The sequence below is a fragment of the Sinocyclocheilus rhinocerous genome, unplaced genomic scaffold, assembly GCF_001515625.1.
Source record: "Sinocyclocheilus rhinocerous isolate Xijiao unplaced genomic scaffold, SAMN03320098_v1.1 scaffold178, whole genome shotgun sequence".
Lineage (NCBI taxonomy): Eukaryota > Metazoa > Chordata > Actinopteri > Cypriniformes > Cyprinidae > Sinocyclocheilus > Sinocyclocheilus rhinocerous.
Genome location: NW_015653463.1, coordinates 357,271 through 378,520, shown reverse-complemented (window position 1 = coordinate 378,520; position 21,250 = coordinate 357,271). Strand labels below are relative to the sequence as shown.

The 21,250-nt window shown below is 35.1% G+C and overlaps 1 protein-coding gene across 2 annotated transcripts in view; it reads left to right on the top strand.

Annotated features, from left to right (window-relative positions):
• Window positions 1-21,250, top strand: part of psd3l (pleckstrin and Sec7 domain containing 3, like) — a 120,699-nt gene that overhangs the window by 45,410 nt on the left and 54,039 nt on the right. For both annotated transcript variants that reach the window (XM_016522074.1, XM_016522073.1), the window contains exons 5-9: window positions 1,459-1,638; window positions 7,038-7,118; window positions 8,067-8,179; window positions 9,855-9,913; window positions 17,934-18,023. In XM_016522074.1, coding sequence (XP_016377560.1) covers window positions 1,459-1,638; window positions 7,038-7,118; window positions 8,067-8,179; window positions 9,855-9,913; window positions 17,934-18,023 — 523 coding nt within the window. The remainder of the gene's footprint in view (window positions 1-1,458; window positions 1,639-7,037; window positions 7,119-8,066; window positions 8,180-9,854; window positions 9,914-17,933; window positions 18,024-21,250) is intronic.

Genomic DNA, 21,250 nt, shown 5'->3' with positions numbered 1-21,250 from the left:
GGCAGAAGCCTGTGGTGACATTTTATTGATTATTTATTGCTTCTCCCTAATTCCTCTTTTTCATCTTTTAAATATTCCATTTTAAAATAGCCTACCGCTTATATACAGTCACAAAGTCTTCCAGTTTTGTGGACATTCACACAAAGTCACTAGTCATGTGGCTACACAGCATTTGACCACTGATTTACAAAAATAATGTCAGGTTTCAACAATGTATCAACTACTGATGAACACATTCATTTTCATTTGAATTAGCACTCGGTTGTTAAGTAGGCTAACCATCTATTTTTGGCATAAAAGAAAAATCAATAATTTTGACCCATACAATGTATTGTTGGCTATTGCTATAAATATACCCCAGCGACTTAAAACTGCTTTTGTGCTCCAGGGTCACAAATGTACTTGAAGTAGCCCTGAGATTTAAAATAGATATTTAAAATGTAAGTATCAGATTTGCATGTCCACAGTTCACTGACATTGGTGGTAAACAAATAAAATAATTCGTTTTTTTAGGAAGTGATTAATTTTTAAATTACATTAATATTTTAAAAGAATTTATTTTAATTTTACATTTTTATGATTTAATTAATGATTAGCTTTTCATTAAACTCACAAATCCCCTGCAGTACCTTTACGAACACCAGTTTGGGAAACCTTGATGTAATATATTTTTGTTATTTTAAAATGAATTATTTTAATTCAAAATTTTTATGATTTAATTAATGATTAGCTTTTCATTAAACTCACAAATCCCCTGCAGTACCTTTACGAACACCAGTTTGGGAAACCTTGATGTAATATACCTAATGTTTATTGATTTCATATTGTGAGTTACAACGAATGGAATATATTTTCTGACTCTGACTATATTTTTATATCAATATGGCACAAGATTATCCTATTTAAATCAATGTGACAACTAAGGTTAGGTCTAAAGTAATCTAAAAGTAGTCTGTTTATATTACCTAAAATGTGTAATGTAATGGATTACATTACTAACTACAATTTCTTTCATGTAATTTGGAATCATGTAACGAATTACAATTCGTAAGAAATCTACCCAGCTCTGGTCACTTATACAGGGTTAAATGGATGAATGTTTTTCAGTGTCCAGATACTTCTTGTTAGTCAGCGTATCGTTTAGGCAAATTAATGAGTGTACCATTCACATTCTCTGCTGACATATGAAAAGCAATTTCACTTGGAAATACATCACAGTATAGTAATAAAGTCGGTTGCAATTTACATTTTATGCTGACACAAAAAGTACAGAGCTTTTCAGAGAAGGTTTGAGGGTGTGCACTGACAGTTAAGCATAGCACGCTAAGTCTAAAATATATTAAAAATATCAACTAAAAAGAAAAGGTCTACTTAATCTAAGTGACTAGTCTATGTTGAATCGTCGTGACCCATCCTTACTGTAATGACCTGTGTTCTGTGTGTTTGTGTGTTGTGCAGCAGCGATGCAGGGCTGAAGGACTGGGACTCAGACATGGATGGTGTGGAGAGTCTTAAGGACACAGATGTTCTCCACAATGGCAGTCGAAGCGATCGGGAAGCTGCCCTCCGTCTGGCCAGACGGCTGTACCACCTGGAGGGCTTCCAGCGCTCGGATGTCGCCAAACATCTGGGCAAGAAGTGAGTGCCTTCGCCCATAAATTCAGCTCTGTGTTTTTCTTTTCTCTATCCTGTCTTCAGTTGGATACCTGTTATACACACCAACCAGAGGAATATGTAAATGTTTGACACTAACTAGAACCTGAAGAAAAGCATTGTGCAAACATACATGTACATTGCCGTTAAAAAATTTGGGATCAGTAAGATTTTTAATGTGTTTTTTTTTTTTTTGGAAAGAAGTTTCTTATGGTCATCAAGGCTGTATCTATTTGATCAAAAATACAGAAAAAATATATTGCAATTTAAAACAAGTTTTCTATTTTAATGTACTTTAAAATATAATGTATTTCTGTGATGCGCAGCTGAATTGTCAGCATCATTACTCCAGTCTTCAGTGTCACATGATCTTCAGAAATCATTCTAATTGATTTATTTTAATATTTTTTGGGACCTGTGATATTTTTTCAGGATTCTTTGATAAAACGTTAAAAAGAACAGTGTTTATTAAAAAACAGAAATTTTGTGTTACAAAATACACTACTATTCAAAAGTTTGGGGTCTGTGAATTTTTTCTTTCTTTTTTTAAAGAATTTAAAAACTCAACTGTTTAACTCTAGGGGAGTTGGAAAATTAGCTTATTTTCAAAAATAGTGGAGTGTTCCTTTAAAGTCATTCTGTGTACTTCAGTACTTGGCCAGTCGTCTGTTCGCTAACGCCAATACAAGAGTGTGTCTGCACAGTCCACATATTTATGCCAGATTTATTTTGAATAAATTCCAGTGTTTACACAAAAAATGGTGTTATGCATGTTTCAGTGGCAATTATTTACATTTTTTCTTTTTTTCTTTTTAGCATTAATTTTATACTTCAGTCCCCTGGAGTTTTTCGTTCCTTGCTGCAGTTACCTTTGATTTGCTCACTTGGGGTTTACAGACAAATACCCCAAAATTAAAACTGTCACCATTTACTTACCCTCAAGTTGTTCCAAACCTGTATGAATTTCTTTCATTTCTGAACACAAAAGAATGTATTTTGAAGAACGTGGATAACCACACAGTTGCTGGTCCCTATTGACTTGTATTTCCACTTGACCTTAAAATGAATTAATGAAATTATTAGATCAGCATATTTATGTTTTCATACTTGTTACTACAAGCTGTTGCTAATGCCATTCATACATTGCATTGTCAGTATACAAGCATCCAAAACAACAGCTTAATCCTCTAGATTACTGTGGTGAACTGTGCTCACAGTTATTTCTCAGATAATGTTTCTTTGCCTCTGTCAGAACCAGTCAGATCTGTGCATGACCTTAGGTCAGTGACTGCACTGGAGCAGTTCAACACCCTCAGCCCCTTAAAGAACCACCACCAGCCTTCAAGTTCATTCCTCACATTCTCACACACACTGGAAATAAAGATTTGAACATACAGGCACTCATCCATACTCATAAGCACTCTCCAGTACTCCAGAGGAGAGCATCATTACTCCAGTGTTCTCTGTAGCACCACCTCCACAGCTCTGCACTCATCCTGTCTCACTCTCCTGCTGTCTGAAGACCATCACTAGCCATGTTTCCATTACCCTTCAAGTTGCGCAAATTGTAATTGTGAATTGAAAATACGCCCAATGGAAACACGTCGATTTCACAAAAAAAGTTTTTACACTCATATGAGGTGGTTTTTCAGGCAATTCGAAAAAGAAATATATCGCAAAATTGCAATGGAAACATTTTTTCACATTTACAGGTCACCTGGCGTACGTAAATGTCACATGATCATTCTTTAAAGGGGTCATATGATGTTGCTAAAAAGAACATTATTTTGTGTATTTGGTGTAATGAAATGTGTTTATGCGGTTTAAGGTTCAAAAAACACATTATTTTCCACATACTGTACATTATAATATGTAAATGTTTGACACTAACTAGAACCTGAAGAAAAGCATTGTGCAAACATACATGTACATTGCCGTTAAAAAATTTGGGATCAGTAAGATTTTTAATGTGTTTTTTTTTTTTTTGGAAAGAAGTTTCTTATGGTCATCAAGGCTGTATCTATTTGATCAAAAATACAGAAAAAATATATTGCAATTTAAAACAAGTTTTCTATTTTAATGTACTTTAAAATATAATGTATTTCTGTGATGCGCAGCTGAATTGTCAGCATCATTACTCCAGTCTTCAGTGTCACATGATCTTCAGAAATCATTCTAATATATTGATTTATTATCAGTGTTGGAAACAGTTGTGCTGCTTAATATTTTTTGGGACCTGTGATATTTTTTCAGGATTCTTTGATAAAACGTTAAAAAGAACAGTGTTTATTAAAAAACAGAAATTTTGTGTTACAAAATACACTACTATTCAAAAGTTTGGGGTCTGTGAATTTTTTCTTTCTTTTTTTAAAGAATTTAATTTTGTTCAGCAAGGATGTGTTAAATGGATAAAAAGTGATAGTAAAGACTTATATTGTTAGAAAATATTTCTATTTTGATTGAATGTTGTTCTTTTTAATGGTTTATTCATCAAAGAATCCTAAAAAAAAATGTATCACAGCTTCCAAAAAAATATTAAGCAGCACAAATGTTTCAACACTGATAATAAATCAGCATATTAGAATGATTTCTGAAGCATCATGAGACACTGAAGACTGGAGTAATGATGCTGAAAATTCAGCGCTGCATCACAGGAATAAATTATATTTTAAAGTATATTAAGATAGGAAACCAATATTAGAAATTGCAGTAATATTTCACAATATTACTGTCTTTTCTGTATTTTTGATCAAATAAATACAGCCTTGATTGAGCATAAGAGACTCCAAACATAAAAAGTCTGCTGAATGGCAGTGTAGATGCTTACTTTGAGTCTGATTGGCTGACAGATAGTTTGGGGTTTGTTGACCACATTATAGTTGTGTATTACTTTACAATGTTCTCTCTGAATTCTCTGAAAAGCCACAGCAGAAACTGACTAATGGATCGTTTAACCACTGAATATGTCCGGCAGTGTCTGTCATTGTCTATTTTGCTAATCCAGCTTCTTAGTCACGCACACATCACATATTTATCGTTATTCGGGGGAAGATGGTTTTTTTGCACTCAGAACAAGATTTCTGCCAATTTGGGGCACAATTCAAAGTGGAATGACCGTGAGCCAAGTAATCCTCACTGACAATGCAACAATAAAATGTAGCATGCCATGGGAAATAGTGCATCCACTACTAGTGTTTTTTATGCTTAAATTCATATAATTTTATAACTTTATGTAATTTGAGTGCTTAACGCCATACTTGGAATTAGTGCTCTGCATTTATCCCATCCAAAGTGCACACGCACAGCAGTGAACACACACACACACCGTGAACACACACCTGGAGCAGTGGGCAGCCATATTTGCCGCGGCGCCTGGAGAGCAGTTGGGGGTTCGGTGCCTTGCTCAAGGGCACCTCAGTCGTGGTATTGAAGGTGGAAGAGAGCGCTGTACATTCACTCCCCCCACCTACAATCCCTGCCGGCACGAGACTCGAACCCGCAACCTTTGGGTTACGAGTCCGACTCTCTAACCATTAGGCCACGACTTCCCCCTTAATGTACTATGAACTCCAAGAAACACCGGCCATTCTCAAGTATAAAGGGCTTTCCTTGCCATTAATGCTTGGGTAACCCCTTATTTACATTGTTCACGTCTGTGGTGCATTACGGCTCCGATACGGCCACTCTAGACAATGCTTGTGTTTATATCAGCCACACCGCTGCACTTTTTTTTGGAAGTGTCCCAGAAGCGACTGTCCGCGCTGCTTCACCAAAGATACATGCATAGGTCTCCTTCGATTAAAAATAACGGTTAGTGTGGTGGCTGCAATTTACGTGAACCTACAAACATCTGTCACCATGACTTATTGCGAGAGGAAAAAATTACATTTTAGTCACATAACATCGGTTAATGGAAACACCGTCAATTGGCGATAGGTTTTTTATCGGCATAAAATATCGCAAAAGTTTTGCTCAGATCTGCAATGGAAACCTGGCTACTGTCCACAGCCATGCGCTCATCCTGTCTCACTCTAACTTGTCTGAAGACCATCACTGTCCATAGCCACATGCTCATTCTGTCTCACTCTCCTGCTGTCTGGAGACCATCACTGTCCATAGACTCACTCTCAACCTGTCTCACTGTCCTTTTGTCCACAGCCATATGTTCATCCTCTCTTACTGCCCTGTCTGGAGACAATCATTGTCAGTAACCCCATGCTCATCTTTTCTCACTCTTTTGCTGTCTGCAGACGTCAGTGTCCACAGGACCTAATACTGTAGAGGACCTAATACTGAGCCCTGTGGGACTCCATACTTCTGTTGGGTTGGACATCTTGCCATTAACACAAACAAACTAGTTGGATTGGTAGAATAGGCGATTAGATAGGTAGGACCTAAACCATACTAATGCCTGCCCACAAATGCCAGCATAATTCTCAGGCTTATCCAGGAGAATGTTATGGTCTATAGTGTCAAAGGCAGCAAGATCTAATAGCACTAGAAGGGAGATGCTTGTATTATCTGACCATGACTGGAAGTCATTTTTATGACTTGTATGAAGAAAAAGATAAATCCATAAAGTGCAAATCATCTCTGAGAATATAAATCAATACACACTGCAAAAATGCCAAATGTAGAAAAAGTGCATGCGGCATAATCACAAACAAATTGCACTTGAAAGTAAATTAAAAGTTACAGTGTTTAATCAGAGAAATGGCGAGTCATTACAACAAGAGGGATTACAGCACAGCACAGCACAAATACAAAGTCCAGGCTTTCCTTTTTAAAGTGTCAACTGTGCATATAAATATATATGTTTCATAAATACTGTATATATTTCAGACTGTCTGTGCCCATCCTCCTCCCCCATTAAAGTCATTTATACACTAAGCATTATGAGTGAATCTATTAATTCCAGTGATTGATCTCTATTTTTAAATTCATTGGTCAAAAGGTGTGGGATCCCTGAATGTGAAGTTTCAGTCATATAGCAGCACTGCCGCAAACTTATTCTCATGTCCGTCTGGGAATGCATGTTTCTTATGTAATGTGCTTTATACTGCTGTGATTCCTCTTCTGCATCGCTCTCCATGTTAGAGTCATGTCAGGGTAGATTAATGTCTTTTCAGGGTTGTTCATCATAAACTAGTAAGATGCTCTGAACTTCAGTATGTCTGATTTCTATGTCAACGCTGATATTTCACACATACAGTGAGTATAAAATGATGTGTTGTGTGATTATAGTAAACACGGGCTCTTATCAAATGATATTCAGATACCAGAAACTGTATGAGGTCCTGTTTAGTTGAACTGTTGCAAATGTGAAGGTCATATTTTTTAATCTCTATTATAATGTAATATGTATCTTCTGTTTGTGTTCACAGTAATGACTTCAGTAAGATGGTTGCAGAAGAGTACCTCAAATTCTTTGAGTTTACAGACATGACATTGGACCAATCACTCAGGTACATCTCATTCAATTATTGTGCAGTCATACAGTCACAGTGTGTGTTTCTGCTATTTTGCATTGTCTAAAATGTGGCTCATCTGGTTGTATGTTTACAGCCTTTAAATAATATCTGATGAAATTAAGTTTTATTTGTAAATGATTTAATTCACACATTTATTAAAAAAAAAATCTATATTTAGACAGATGTAGACAGATTTTTTGGGGGGAAATTCTATCTGGTGAACTATACATTTTGTCGCAAATTTTGTTATGGAGTGAAAACAAACCCAAAAACCTTTCGTAAATAAGCATGCAATAATGTATCATATAGTGTTTTCAAGTAAAAAAAAAAAATATATATATATATATATATATTTGTGAGTTAAATAATTTACAAATTTTTTTAAGCCAAAAGATAACAAAAGTAAGATTATTTATAATACATGAGTGGCATCGTTGCAAAAAAAAAAGTATTATTTAATATCAGAGTTGTAAACTGTAAACATACAACCAGATAAGCCACATTTTAGATATATATTTAAAATAACCTCATAATAAGTAAATGTTGTGAATGATATATTACAATATTGCAATTACGAATGCAACCAAAGAATGCTGAACATTATTATGTTGTTTGAATTTTTGAAGTTTGTGTTATTGTTAGTTATTTTTGGACCACGTCTGATAACAGTTGAGGAGTTATTCTTATCAAAGTTCAGATAATTGCCCAGTGTCCACAGACTTTTTCATTCATCGGTTTGTGTGGTTCTAGGTCTTTATTTCATCCTGTGGTGTGCCCACACACATCAGTAATGATTTTGCTGTGCTCGGAGAACTTTGTTGGCTCTTTTTGTCTTCTATCTTGTATCTGGACCTGTTACTGGACCCCTGATGAGTCTTCACACACAAGCTACAAGCAAGACGAAGTTCATGGTCATGTTATATTGCTGTTTTTGTGTTGCAGATGTTTTCTGAAAGCATTCTCACTAATGGGCGAGACTCAGGAGAGAGAGCGGGTGTTAATTCATTTCTCTAATCGGTACTATCAGTGTAATCCCACCGTCATCACTGCACAAGGTACTGCATGTCTCAACCTTATGTAACCTTTCTCGTTTACTCATTACTTACAAGATAAGCATTTCAGATCAATTGAAGATGTAAGGGATCATTATTATCCAGTGGTGGATGAAGTACTTGAGTAAAAGTACAGATATCCTAATAAAACATTACTCCAGTAAAAATATAAGTACTCATTTCAAATTTTACTTTATTTATTTTACTAGTAAAAGTACAAGTACTTGATTTTTTTAATGTAGTAAAGCATTTAAAGTAAAATGTACAGGTTGATTCATTGTTTTTTTCTAGCCAGCAGTAGTCAGACTAGTCATTGATCAGCACTAATAAGAAAAATTAGTGCATTCATTCAGTAAGCATTGATCTGCAAATAAGACACTATATATTTGTTTTATATCACCCTCTCCTATGAGAGAAAGAAAGAGAGTGTGGCATAATTAGGGCTGGGCGATATAGCTAAAAAATTTATCAATGATAAAATGTTTCATATCGTTCGGTATCGATAATTATTGACATTTTTTATATCCTTTTTTAAAACAAAGATCAATAGAATTTTTTTTTTAAATTTAACCACTGTATTTTTAAATTAACCCAATTTATTGAGACAAACAACAAATATTTTTTTGTTTTAACAGTCAAAAACAAAATAAAAATTAAACAAATATCTAATTTCTAATGTTTTATATGCAGATTAAATAGGTCTTAAGGAAACTTTTGGCTTGTCTCCTGAGGCCACCGGAGGGCGCAATGAGCAAAATAATGCAGCACATTTAAATTGTCAACGCAAGGAAATAACTGTCTATAAAAAACGTGCATTACGTCTAAATTAACTCATAAAAGTCAAATATAATTTCGTAAATTGCATAAACAATTATTAACAAAACAGCATCTTGTATTTATGCATTGCTTAATCCAAAGAGCCGAAGGGCCATTCACACAGACTGCATTTAAAAACATAAGAGTTTAAAAGGAATTAAGACGCTGATTGTACTATTTTTGCATTCAAATGCAAATGTTTATTTTAAATTTGACTAATATTCATTTTTTTAATTTACAATTTCCTCATCACAGGCAGGCACTGCACTCAATTCAGCATGTGTTCGTGTTTGTGTGAGCTGTCTGCGTCACTCATAGCACCTGCCTATATCCTGCACTATATTGAACATTTTTTCGGTCGATAAATATTGATACCGTTTTATCGCCCAGGCCTAGGCATAATGCAAAAAACATGAAACTAGCTCGGCTAATATTATCTCAAACAAAAAGTTGCCTGAGGACTATTTCTGTGTTATATGCTTTGGCATATAGAAGTTGCTCCATATGAAATCTATAAATAAAACATTTGTGGTTTTGCACAACATTAATTACCTGTTGGATAAAGTCTCTCTTCACTAATTCTCCATGAAACATGATTGGGCTTAATCGCTCATTCAGTATCACAGTGTCGTGTTTCTTCCATAGCAACCAGCTTAGTAACAGCTATGACCAGTATATGGGTAAAAAGCTAAACCATCTCCTTGTTGCTAAGACTGTTGCCATGGAAGTGATGTTAGACTTTCTCCTGATGCATAGATGAATGTGTGTGTGATATCAGTTATGATGAAAATAATGTTCAGTCTCTTTGACCTGTCTATGAGCGTGTTCACAGTGTGACCGAATGTTTCATTGATGTTTGCAGATGGAGTTCATTGCCTTACCTGTGCGCTAATGCTGCTCAACTCTGACCTTCATGGCCCAGTAAGTGACCTCTGACCGTCTGCCAGAGTTACCCGTGTTACCAGCGAAATGAAGACTGACAGTTTGTTCTGTCTTTGCCAAAAGCACATGAATGCAGTCACCGCTTGGCCTTATCAGAGCATGTTATCGGTGAATCTAATGATCCCTCTGAAGAAGGATATGTCTGGGTCATATTTCACCTCAAAATAAAAAGAAATAAGAAACTAAATGTGCTTAATTGATAATAACTGATAATTGTAAAAAGTCTTTTTGGCGAGGTTGAAATGTTGCCCAGAGATTCACCAACTAGTGAGTAGGATTGGGTATCGTTTGAATTTTATTGATTCCTATCGATTCCAGTAAGAAAAAAATCGGATTAAAAAAATTTACTTCAAACATATTTATTCTGTCTTTTTACAAAGTGTTCTGTTGCAGCTGAATCACATGAGCAGCCTACAGAACACTTTTGCCTATGGGTTTAACAAACAAAATACCACAGCAAAAACAACTAGACTAGACTAATATACATTTCAAATATTAAATTGTTAAACAAGTAAACAGTCAGTAATGAAATGGGAACAAACAAACCAATTAGCAATAGCATGAATAAATACAACTGTACAAATTTCAGGTACAGAAATTGAAATCAAAAATGTAAAAATACTGTAGTTTTCTTTTCATAAATAAAATATAGATTATTCCTCATTGAAGTTACAGAAGATATTCAGTGAATGATTTTCTTTTGTTCTTTGATTAACATTAATGACAGGCAGCATGTTTATTAGGCTGCTGTCTCTTTAACACCGAACACACATGGATCTAAAAATACTGTTGTACTTCACAACCGTTTACGTTCACTTAAGACAAAAAACGGCTGTGTTTATGATGATATACCTAAAGTATATGATATAAACATGATGGTTCGGTGCGTACCTCGGTTTTGGTGTCACAGTTCGGTATGGTTTCGGGACAGCAGGGGGAGAAAACTAAACATAAATGTTTTTTTTTTTTTTATTAAACAGCGGTTTACTGAACAAATAGCTCTTTCTTTAAATAAATTCAGTTTTAATTGAAATTTTCCTAAGAATAATAATTTACCTCAGCTTATGCTCTAAATTATAGAGAACCCTTTTAAGTTACTATAAGGTTACAATTAACAACAGAGCCCAAACCTAAATTTAATTACTATTTATTTTTAAATATAATAATCAACACTCAACTTAAAAATGTATACAAACATGTAAATTGCACATAATGCAGTTTTTATGATAAAATTTCAGTTTGTTGTTGAAATATAGGCTATTAATTTACACATTGACTGTTTATTTCTTTTTAACACTTTAACATTTCAGTCATACTGTCATGTGTTAATGTCTCATCTTTTCTTGTCTTTATCAGCATTTTAATCCATCTTGTAGATGTCCTGGGAACTAAGGTTCACTTAAAGTGGGAACTAAATGTCTTTTCCAACTTGAGAACTATATACAGTCACAAATAATTGTTTATTACACAGAATCTGTGCCAATATCATGGACCATATGTCAGCATCACTTGAGTGTAGTTTGGGCTCCTCCTCAATGCATCTTATAAATGTTGTCTATGTGTTTCATCCAGTCTGGTTTTCTTCATTAGTAACATACAATTTTATAGGTGTTGAATTTTATATTTAGCTCCTTGCATTGTTTCTTATCATGAAGACAACAGGTTAAGTAAAAATAGGAATATGCAATATAGCGCATAAATTTAGCAAAAATCAGGATTTAAGGAGTAAAGGGAGATTTGACTCCTGGTTAACTAATGGGTTGTGTTTAGTCACTATTTAGTGTGGAATTTTTCTACAATATTCACTCATGACAGTAAAATAGGGCATTCTATGTCAATCTACTGCAGTTTTTCCTCTCTTAGTCAGTAGAAAATGACTGAAAATGGTCATGCATGAAAAAAATAAAAATACCGCCATATACTGTGAAACCGGTATAATTTTGAAAAATACCATGATATACATTTTTGGTCATACCGTCCAGCACTAAAATAGCCTACGTTTTGATGTCCATTCATGTTTACTTCGTACTGTAGTAGTAAAGAGAAAGATAGATGGGTTCACGTGCTGCTTGAACTGAGGTGCTAATCTAAAGCAATCATTCATGCTGCATTAGGGAGCGCCGAAACCGGATTTACTGTTTGAATTTCATTATGAAAAAAATTCGGCAAAATTTTAAAGCTGATAACTTTGTTCATTAAAAAGTAACATAGCACGAAGCCTTTGCGATTACTGGACAGCAAGTGCGCTACAAATGATATGAAGTTCACGCGTTAACAGAACACAGCATATAGACTAAGATCTTGATAAAGCCATAGTATCGATTCTAAGTGAGAATTGTTAACGATATTACCAATATCCACTGTTGTAGTTTGTTCAACTTGTGCACGAAATAGTCACCTGCACTTGTACTTCTTCGCACGTCTCCGTCATTTCGATCTCTCTCATGCTGCACAATGGAGCCGGCTTTCAGCAGTTGTGCCGTCAACTCTGATGTGCGGCAGAGATGAGGACTGTTTGAAACACTTTTTTCCACTAAAACTTTGATGCGCATCGTCTCAGTTTATTATGTCAACATAAACGATGTGATCGCAAAACAATCAGGAAAAAAGACATTATGCACATTTTTAAATCATTACATGTAAATTTAGTCGCCACTGGCGATAAATCAATAATTTTGGTCACAAATGCGACCGTTTTAGTCGTAGTCTGGAGCCCTGCATGAGATGTTCATTCATGTTTATTTCGTGTTAAAACTAACAAAGTTAGTAGTAAAGAGTAAGGGATGATCACACTGCGGTTTGAACTGAAACGTTTATACGATCTGTCGCAACACATCAAAGAGCGCCAAAACCGCATTTATTGTCTGAATTTCCTGAAAAAAAAAATGGACATAATTGAAAGATGAGACTTTGTTTCTCAAAAGTAGCAATATAAAAAACTGGAAGTTTCCAATAAAGTTGCACTCGTGCAGTGGTTAAAACAATGCTGTATTTGTTAAGTTCACATGCGTACCGAACCGAAATACCCTAACTGAAAATTTTCGGTATGAAAACGTGTAACGTTACACCCCTATGATATACTGACGTGCATAATGGTCGGTAAATGTGAAAGAGAAATCCGTTCCGGCTGCAGTGGAAATGCACGCAACGGTTCGAGAACGGACACAGGTTCGGTAAGCTGCACCGAGACTGCTGCTCTCTGTGCTCGCAAGTTATTTCCCCTTCTGCACTTAAATTGTTTAAAATCACATTGAAATGTGAACGCATGAATCATTGAGTGGAATCGAAATGCTCATGTCTTATCGAATACTCGGTTCTTGGAAACTTTGAACCGGTTCTCGATACCCAAACCTACTAGTGAGTCAAGGATGTTATAAACTGTTTTGTTCTTAGATGTTTTGTGTTTGGCTTTATTTTGGATATTATCTGTGATCAAATTTTCAGGGTTAAACCTGTGAAATCTGCATGAATGTGCTTAAATATAAATAGCTCAATTCAAGCAGAGGAGGAAAACAGAAAGAAATGATTCAGATATGTGCCATTAGTAACTACAGTGCAGTGAAGAAGAAGAAAGTTCTGTACCCCCCACCGTTTCCTCAGTGAAATGTGAGGTGCATTCTGGGTTCTCTAAGAATAGCTCCTCTCATTGGTCTCCATGGAGTTTGATCATGTGTCTTGAAACTTACAGGACGCCGTGTTTTGAGTGTGACACGCTCAGTAGAACGCATGTGCCATGGAGACGTAGAGATTTCATGCCCACGCCGCAGCACTCCTCTAGACGCTTTCATTTCAAACGTTGTTTAGTTTCATGTCATGTGGGTGAATACAGCTGAAAGTTGACGCCCACACACAATACATGACTGCATTTGTGGAGGGAAGCGTTATGCATATCACACAGGTTATATAGAGACAGAGCAGGTGCTGATGGCTAAATCTCGTCAAAACCTGTCCTGGCTTGCCAAAATTTGAAAGATGAAAGAAGAAATGTATATTTTACATAAAGAAATCAAAAGTTACTTTGTGGAACCAATAAAGACTTCATTAATGCTATGTCTGTTAGCTTTGAGGTCAACTACTGCATTCCTGAAAGCTGACAAAATAAATGTATAGCAAATAGAGGCATTAAAATTAGCAGGAAAACGGTCCAGATTTTTGTCCACTTGCAGGCTCTTTTGCTTAACATGCGTAGCAGCTGTGCCATAACTGAAGCCTGTTGTCTTTGGTGTGTCCCACCCAAGTGTTCTGTTTCAACAGGACACACACTACCGTTCAAACGTTTGGGGTCAGTACAATTTTTTGATTAATTAAAAAAAACAAAACAATACTTTTATTCAGCAATGATGCATTGAATTGATCAAATGTGACAGTAAAGACTATATTGACTATATTGTTACAGAACGTTTCTATTTCAGTAAATGATGTTCTTTTGAATTTTCCATTCATGAAAGAATCCTGAAAAAATTAGGTTTCCACAAAAACGTGAAGCAGCACAACTGTTTTCAACATTGATAATAATCAGAAATGTTTCTTGAGCAGCAAATCAGCATATTAGAATGATTTCTGAAGATCATGTGACACTGAAGACTGGAGTAATGATGCTGAAAATTCAGCTGCACATCACAGGAATAAATTACATTTTAACAGATAAAAACTAGAATAGTATTTCACAGTATTACTGTTTTTACTGTATTTTTGATTAAATAAATTCAGTCTTAAGTAGAAGAGACTTCTTTCAGAAACAAAAAAAACCAGCACTTATCAAGCCATATCCTGTGGTCTTTCAGATTTGTTTTTATTGGGACATTTTTTTGTGACAAGACAATTAACTGCATTTTCCAGCAATGCAAAAATGTCATTATATTTAGCTATTTGTAATAGCTAATGGAAGTCATCCTGTTTGAGAAGGTTTTTTTTTTTTATATTTAAAGTAGCTTTAATTGCATTCATTATAACATACTTGATTTATTCACAATTTAATTGAAGTAGTCCTTTTCTGCATTACAATAATGAGAATGAGATTTTGGGGGCAGTGGAATAAACAAACGCGTTTGCATTGTATATATCTGTATAAAATCTGCTTACCGAGCAAGGCCCAAATGTTTTTTTTTTTTTTTAGAATTTGTTATTTTTGCAAAATAGCGTTTTATTCTCATTCAGTCTTTGCTGACTTTGTGATAAATCATACAGAAAGAGAAAAAGGGCTTGATGTGTTGTTAAAGTGATGGATGACAGGAGGCTACAGCATCGCTTCACCGATGAAACTGCAGCGTGAGATCTTGTGGAATCGTGTATTTCGAAGCAGCCTGTGTCTCTCTTTGATATCTCGTGCCAGTCTGAACATTTGTCAGTGCCATCCACCTACAAACTCGGCTGGTGCTGGCAGGAACAGTAAAGTCAGTGGAACAAACACCGTCTGCGCTTTATTTTAGAATGCAAACAGCCGCTCCTTCAGTCTTTGTCTGTGACATTATACAAGCAGCAATCTGATGCTGTGAAGGAGGAATCGAGGTTCAGACAGAGTAATTGTAGAAGATGTATAATAGCAGCAGTCGCTGTACAGTATGTGGCAACTGTAGGCGCTTGTGAAACGTTCCTCTGGAAATCTTACGGCGGGTCACAGTCACAGTGTTGTTCGTATTGTGAGATGTAGCAATTGTATGACTCTGTGACATTTTCTCTGCTTGCTTATATATGATCTGTTATACCAGCGCGATGAAAATGAAACATTTTCTTCCTCACGTATTTTGGTAATTTGCCTTCTCATAAAAACAAACACAGAACTACTGTGACCAAAACAAAGACAAATTATTGTTGGACCGGTATGCTGTAAGAAAATGCAAACTTTTGAGTCATTCAGTGAATATTTGTATTTTAATATGAAATGTTTTGTATTTAAACATGTGCACGCACTATATACAGTGCACAGCATAAATGAGCTCACCCTCTCTGAAAACCTAACAAATTCAGCAGTTACTTCGTACTTAGAAGACATGTTAAGGTTTTTCAGAGACATAATGTTCCTGCAAGTCTGCTTGATCAGTTACCAAAGCAGCATGTCAAAATTATTCAGGAAAATAAGACTTTCTTATCAAAATGATAAAATGTGTTGCAAAAATGAGTACACCCTCCTCAGAGTTACTAAATAGAACTAAATAAAAACAGGTATGTTGCTCCAAAGCATTGAAAGAGAAGTAAAAGTAAAATTAAAAGTGTTAAATAGCCCACTAAAGCATTCTCAGACTTCTTTCTTAGCACAAAGGGAGGACATTTTGGATGTAGTTTGTGATCAGGTGCCAAGAAGGGTCAGAGCAGTATGCTTAAAATGATGGAGGACATACTAAATACTAGAATATGATACATTTGTTGAATTAAATCGAGGGTGTACTCATTCCTGCAATCCTTCATTTAAACAAAATTGGCTAATTTACTTATTTTACAGATATTAAGGACATATATTTTTCTGTTTTTATTAAGGAAATGTTTCAAATTTCAATTTTGCCATCTTTCCATGAATCGTATTAGTAATCGTTAATCAGAGGGGTTTATTCATTTATGCTGTGCACTGTGATAGCTCCGAGCTCAACTGTGAAATAGCCCAGAGCAAATGCTCAGGGGACTTTTGTCATTAGTTAGTGATTACATACTGCAGTTAAATAATCTCATGCTATTACATTATCAGTTTCGGATTGTAATAGATATTCTTAATCCTGTACATTTAGTTAAAGGTGTCACCTCCTCCAGCAGTACTTAATTTATTACATGAGCTTGACATTATACAATGTCATACATAATTTATCAGACTTTTTGCTTTGCATCAATCAGTATATAAAATAAAAAGAGAAAACAATCAAACAATATGAAGTATTTTTCATTTGCAAAGTTAATGTATTTGTTTGTTTGTTTATTCAAAAATAGACATTATATGCAGACTACAGTTCCAAAGTGTGTTTTTTGTGAGTTTTAAAAGAAGTCTCGTATGCTCTTCAAAGCCTGCATTTATTTGACCAAAAATAGAGTAAAAATTATGTTGTGAAATATTCAAATTTAAAACAACTGTTTTCTTTTTAAATATATTTGTTATTTTAACCAACCAGTATTTAAATCTCTTAATTGCTTTTGAACGTGTCATGTGTCACTGCTTCTGATAAATGTGCTAGACAACCTTAAATACAATATAAATAGATAGTTATTGGAGACTCAATTGTATCATCTTTTTATATCATCATATCACCCAGCAATAAAACTTGCTCTGTGGTAAAGCACAAAGACATTTCTGTAAAAGTGCTTCGAAAGAATGCATGGTTAGACTTTATTTTAAGATGTCCTTGTTACAGTGTAATTATACATTTAAGTCCTGAGTAATATTAATTAACTACATATATTTACCATATGGTTAGGATTAGGGTTACTTGCATGCAATTATGCATTATTTATTGTTATTACAATAGTAAGTACATGTAATGTGTAACAAGGACACCTTAAAATAAAGTGTTACCGAATGCATATTTTAAAAAGCACTCTACACATTTTCAAATGTAATTTAAAACGGTTTACTTTGATAAATAGAAAGTTCAAAATGTATCCATTTATTTGAAAAGAAATAATTTCTAATACAAGTCTTTATTGTGTTTTTTAATTGATTTAATGGATCATTACTGAATAAAAGTATTCATTTCTTTAAAAAATGTTACGTTAGTGTTATTTACTGTGTTCTACTTGGAATTTCAAGAAACAATTACATTAAAAAAAACAATTTCATAATGATAAATACTGTGATATAAGGTTTTGGCCTCCCGTCTTATGTTCCTTATGTTTAATGGCAGTTTGTAAATTTGATGAGAAAGCAGGACTGACTGATTTACAGCCATTGTAGGAGTGCATGCTGGGATGTCAGCATGAATTCATTAGAGATCGCGTCGGACTCGCAGAGTTAAATCAGGGTGATGCAGTGCCATCCTGTCCCATTAACAGCCCAATAAATGTTTCTCATGCCCCACAGAATATCGGGAAGAAGATGACGTGCCAGGAATTCATCAATAACCTGGATGGACTCGATGGAGGACAAGATTTCCCCCGGGAGCTGCTGAAGGTACGTCTCAAACAAATCAGCGTTCCTCTTTGAGATGACGCGTGAAGGGATACATGACATTAAAAACTGGCTTGATGGATGCAAAAATATTCAGAAGAGAGTTCAGCTGCTCCAAGTCCTTTGAACCTGGTGATATCCTATAACACACAATGCTGTGTACTTTCCCTTGTTTTCATAAGATCATCTGATCTTTACTAATCAGTCCCCGTCAACCTGATGTTTGTGCACTTGATACAAGCTCAGGACAAAAGCGCTCTTGACTCGGATTCATTAGTAATAGATGCTGTTATTGGAGACAGACATGGATATTTGGAGACATCCTGAACGAATGCAAGATTCTCTTCAAACTGCTGCTCCACCATGACCATAGTTAAAAGAGAAGACTGAAATAAACATATACAAACATCTCGTGGCAATACTAAGAATGCAATGATGCGTGATATCAACTTGTGTGGCTAGAAGCGTCTATGTTCACAAAAAGACAGGACAGAAGCATGAGAGAAATGTGTTTCACAGCAAAGTTTTGTTACTGTCATTCACTTTTTATGTGGAGTTAATTGTTTATGCAAATATTCAGTTCTTGAGTTGTTTGTGTCGTAAGTGATAGGGCTGTCAAAATGTCAAAATTTTCCACTTAAATATGATCAAAATTCGAATTATATTCGAATTTAAAAGGCATAATTTCAGTTAGGGGGGAAAAAGCTGTTGGCTTCTCTCCTGAGGCCACAAGAGGGCGCATCGAGCAAAATATTATCCACGTTTCTTTAAAGCGTAATAAAATTGAACTTACATTAATTTTACATGGCTTTCTAAACATGTCGCTCTCTTGTGCGAGATGCGAGTGCAATGCTGATAGATGCCCCGCTAGAAAATGTGATAAATATGCGTTCTGTGTGAACGGCTTGGTTTCAGTTTCACCGTAAACAACATCTTCTCCACACTGATGCTCTTGTTTTCCGCTATATATTGAATGAACAACGTAGCAGCGCCGCATCTAGTGGGTTCAACTGGATAGGCTAACAAAAGCATTAAAATGCAATGACACTTACATTGTCGTCGCATCTCGTGCGCCACTGATAAGGCTGCCCGACGGCTGTCAAATTCCTAACCAACGTTTTTGCATTCGAATGTGGATTTTTTTTTTTTTAATTCGACGAATATTTGAAATTATAATTTTTTTTTGACAACCCTAGTAAGTGATGCTCGCAAAGATTTAAATGTATGCTTTTGCTGGTGCTAATCTGAAGTGTACAATGCATTCAAGATCTACTGTGTTTTTCAGTTCTTTCATTCCGTGGGAATCAAGCCCATGACCTTGCTGTTGCTGGCGCTTTGCTGTATTGTTTGAGCTACAGGAACATGAAAAGATGCAGTAGAACAACAAAAATGAATGCAAAACTGTTCATAACCATATTAAATACCGTATTTAGAAGCTTCTTCAGCCAAAAAAGATGTAATGCTCATACTTAAATTGGAATCCATACTGTATATATTTAGCTTTTTTCAAGAGGGATTATAAATTGACTTAGAATTTATTAAAAAATCAGTTGGATTTATTTAGAACACAGATTATCAGTTCATCATTTGTGAGTTCATGACATGATCATGGCAAGGAAACTTGGATTGATTGTGATTTAAATGATCACTTCCACTTTTCGTGATATGGTTTGATTCACCATCAGCAGAGCTGCATAGATTACTTACAATTTGTAGTCCATTACTGATTACATGATGGAAACTGTATTTAGTAATGTAATCTAAGTTACTTATTGTAAGTAATGTAATCTGAATACTTTTAGATTACTTTATCTAACTTGTTTAAATTTACCATTAGATGCACCATATAGATAAAAAAAGTGAAGAGAAATAAAATATATTCCTTTGTTTTTGTATCAACACCATAAAATGCATTGAACATTACATTACACCAGGGTTTCCCATAGTGGGGTTAATGTAAGAACTGCAGTGGGTTTGTGAGTTGATAAAAAGCTATTAATTAATTTAATCATAAAAAAAAAAAAACTAATTTAAACACTTGAAAACTAAAAATATCAGAAAAAAATACCAGAAAAAGTCAGTTTGACTATAAACAACATCAGAGAATTATAAACATGCAAATGTGTTGTTAAATTAATGAAATATTCATTTCCTAAATTTCAAATAAAAATTTTATTTTAAGGGGATTGTCTGACAAAAACATTTGGGAATCTCTGCATTATATGAACAAACATTAATTAACATGAAAACAGCAGTGACATTACATGCCCCAAATCTTCCAGGTTTGAAATATTTCTGTCCAGAGGTCACTGGATATGATGAAGACATTGTGTTTCATAGCTGTACATCACCAGTGTTTAGTAACTTGTATAATTATTTGTTTCATACATGGTCTAATTGCTTTAGAGGTGTTCCCCCCAAATTCAGAAGCATGGTTTGCAAATTTAAAGGGGTGGCATGACGAAGCGGATATCGTCCTCTTTTGGAAGACCAAACAAAGTAGTTTCGCTTTCACAACGAAACATACAGCTCTTCACGACATGGCGGCGGCGGCAACAATAAAAGAAGACGTAACTTTTATTCTCGTTGTAGTATTTACAACACTGTTCCAGAACAGTTTAACCCAAATATTCGTGTGTGTGCAACGCATTTTACGGAGGACGAGGACTGTTTCCTGGGAGAGTAGCCTACAATGCCGGTTGTGATGATTCAAACGCGAGTTTTGGGCAGTACAAAATAATGTTCTTTTTAGCAGCATCATATGACCCCTTTAATACATGATATTTGTGAATATATTCAAAGCTAATTGGTATGACACAGTATAGGACCTTTAGAAAGGAAAATTGAAAAAGAGAGAGAGTAGAGAAAATAATTAAGCAGAATAAGCAAATTATGAATAAATTACTGCCATTGTGAATATGTAATCCTGTAGTCCATAAAAAAGTAACTGTAATCTGATTATGAGCAATTTAAAACGTAATATACTTTAATTATGAGTGCTTAATTTTCGGAATTTGATTACGTAATCCAGATTACATGCAACTGCCCAGCCCTGACCATCAGATCTGTGGCCCACCTGCCAGACAATCCTTGTCCCATGTTTCCTCTGATATGTCCGGTTCTGGCACCATCACTGCAGCCAAGACAGGCCAAAACAGCCCCATGTGAACTCGGCCAAAATCAGCGGACTTAAATAATTAAATACCCCCCCGCCACCACTAACTCTTCCG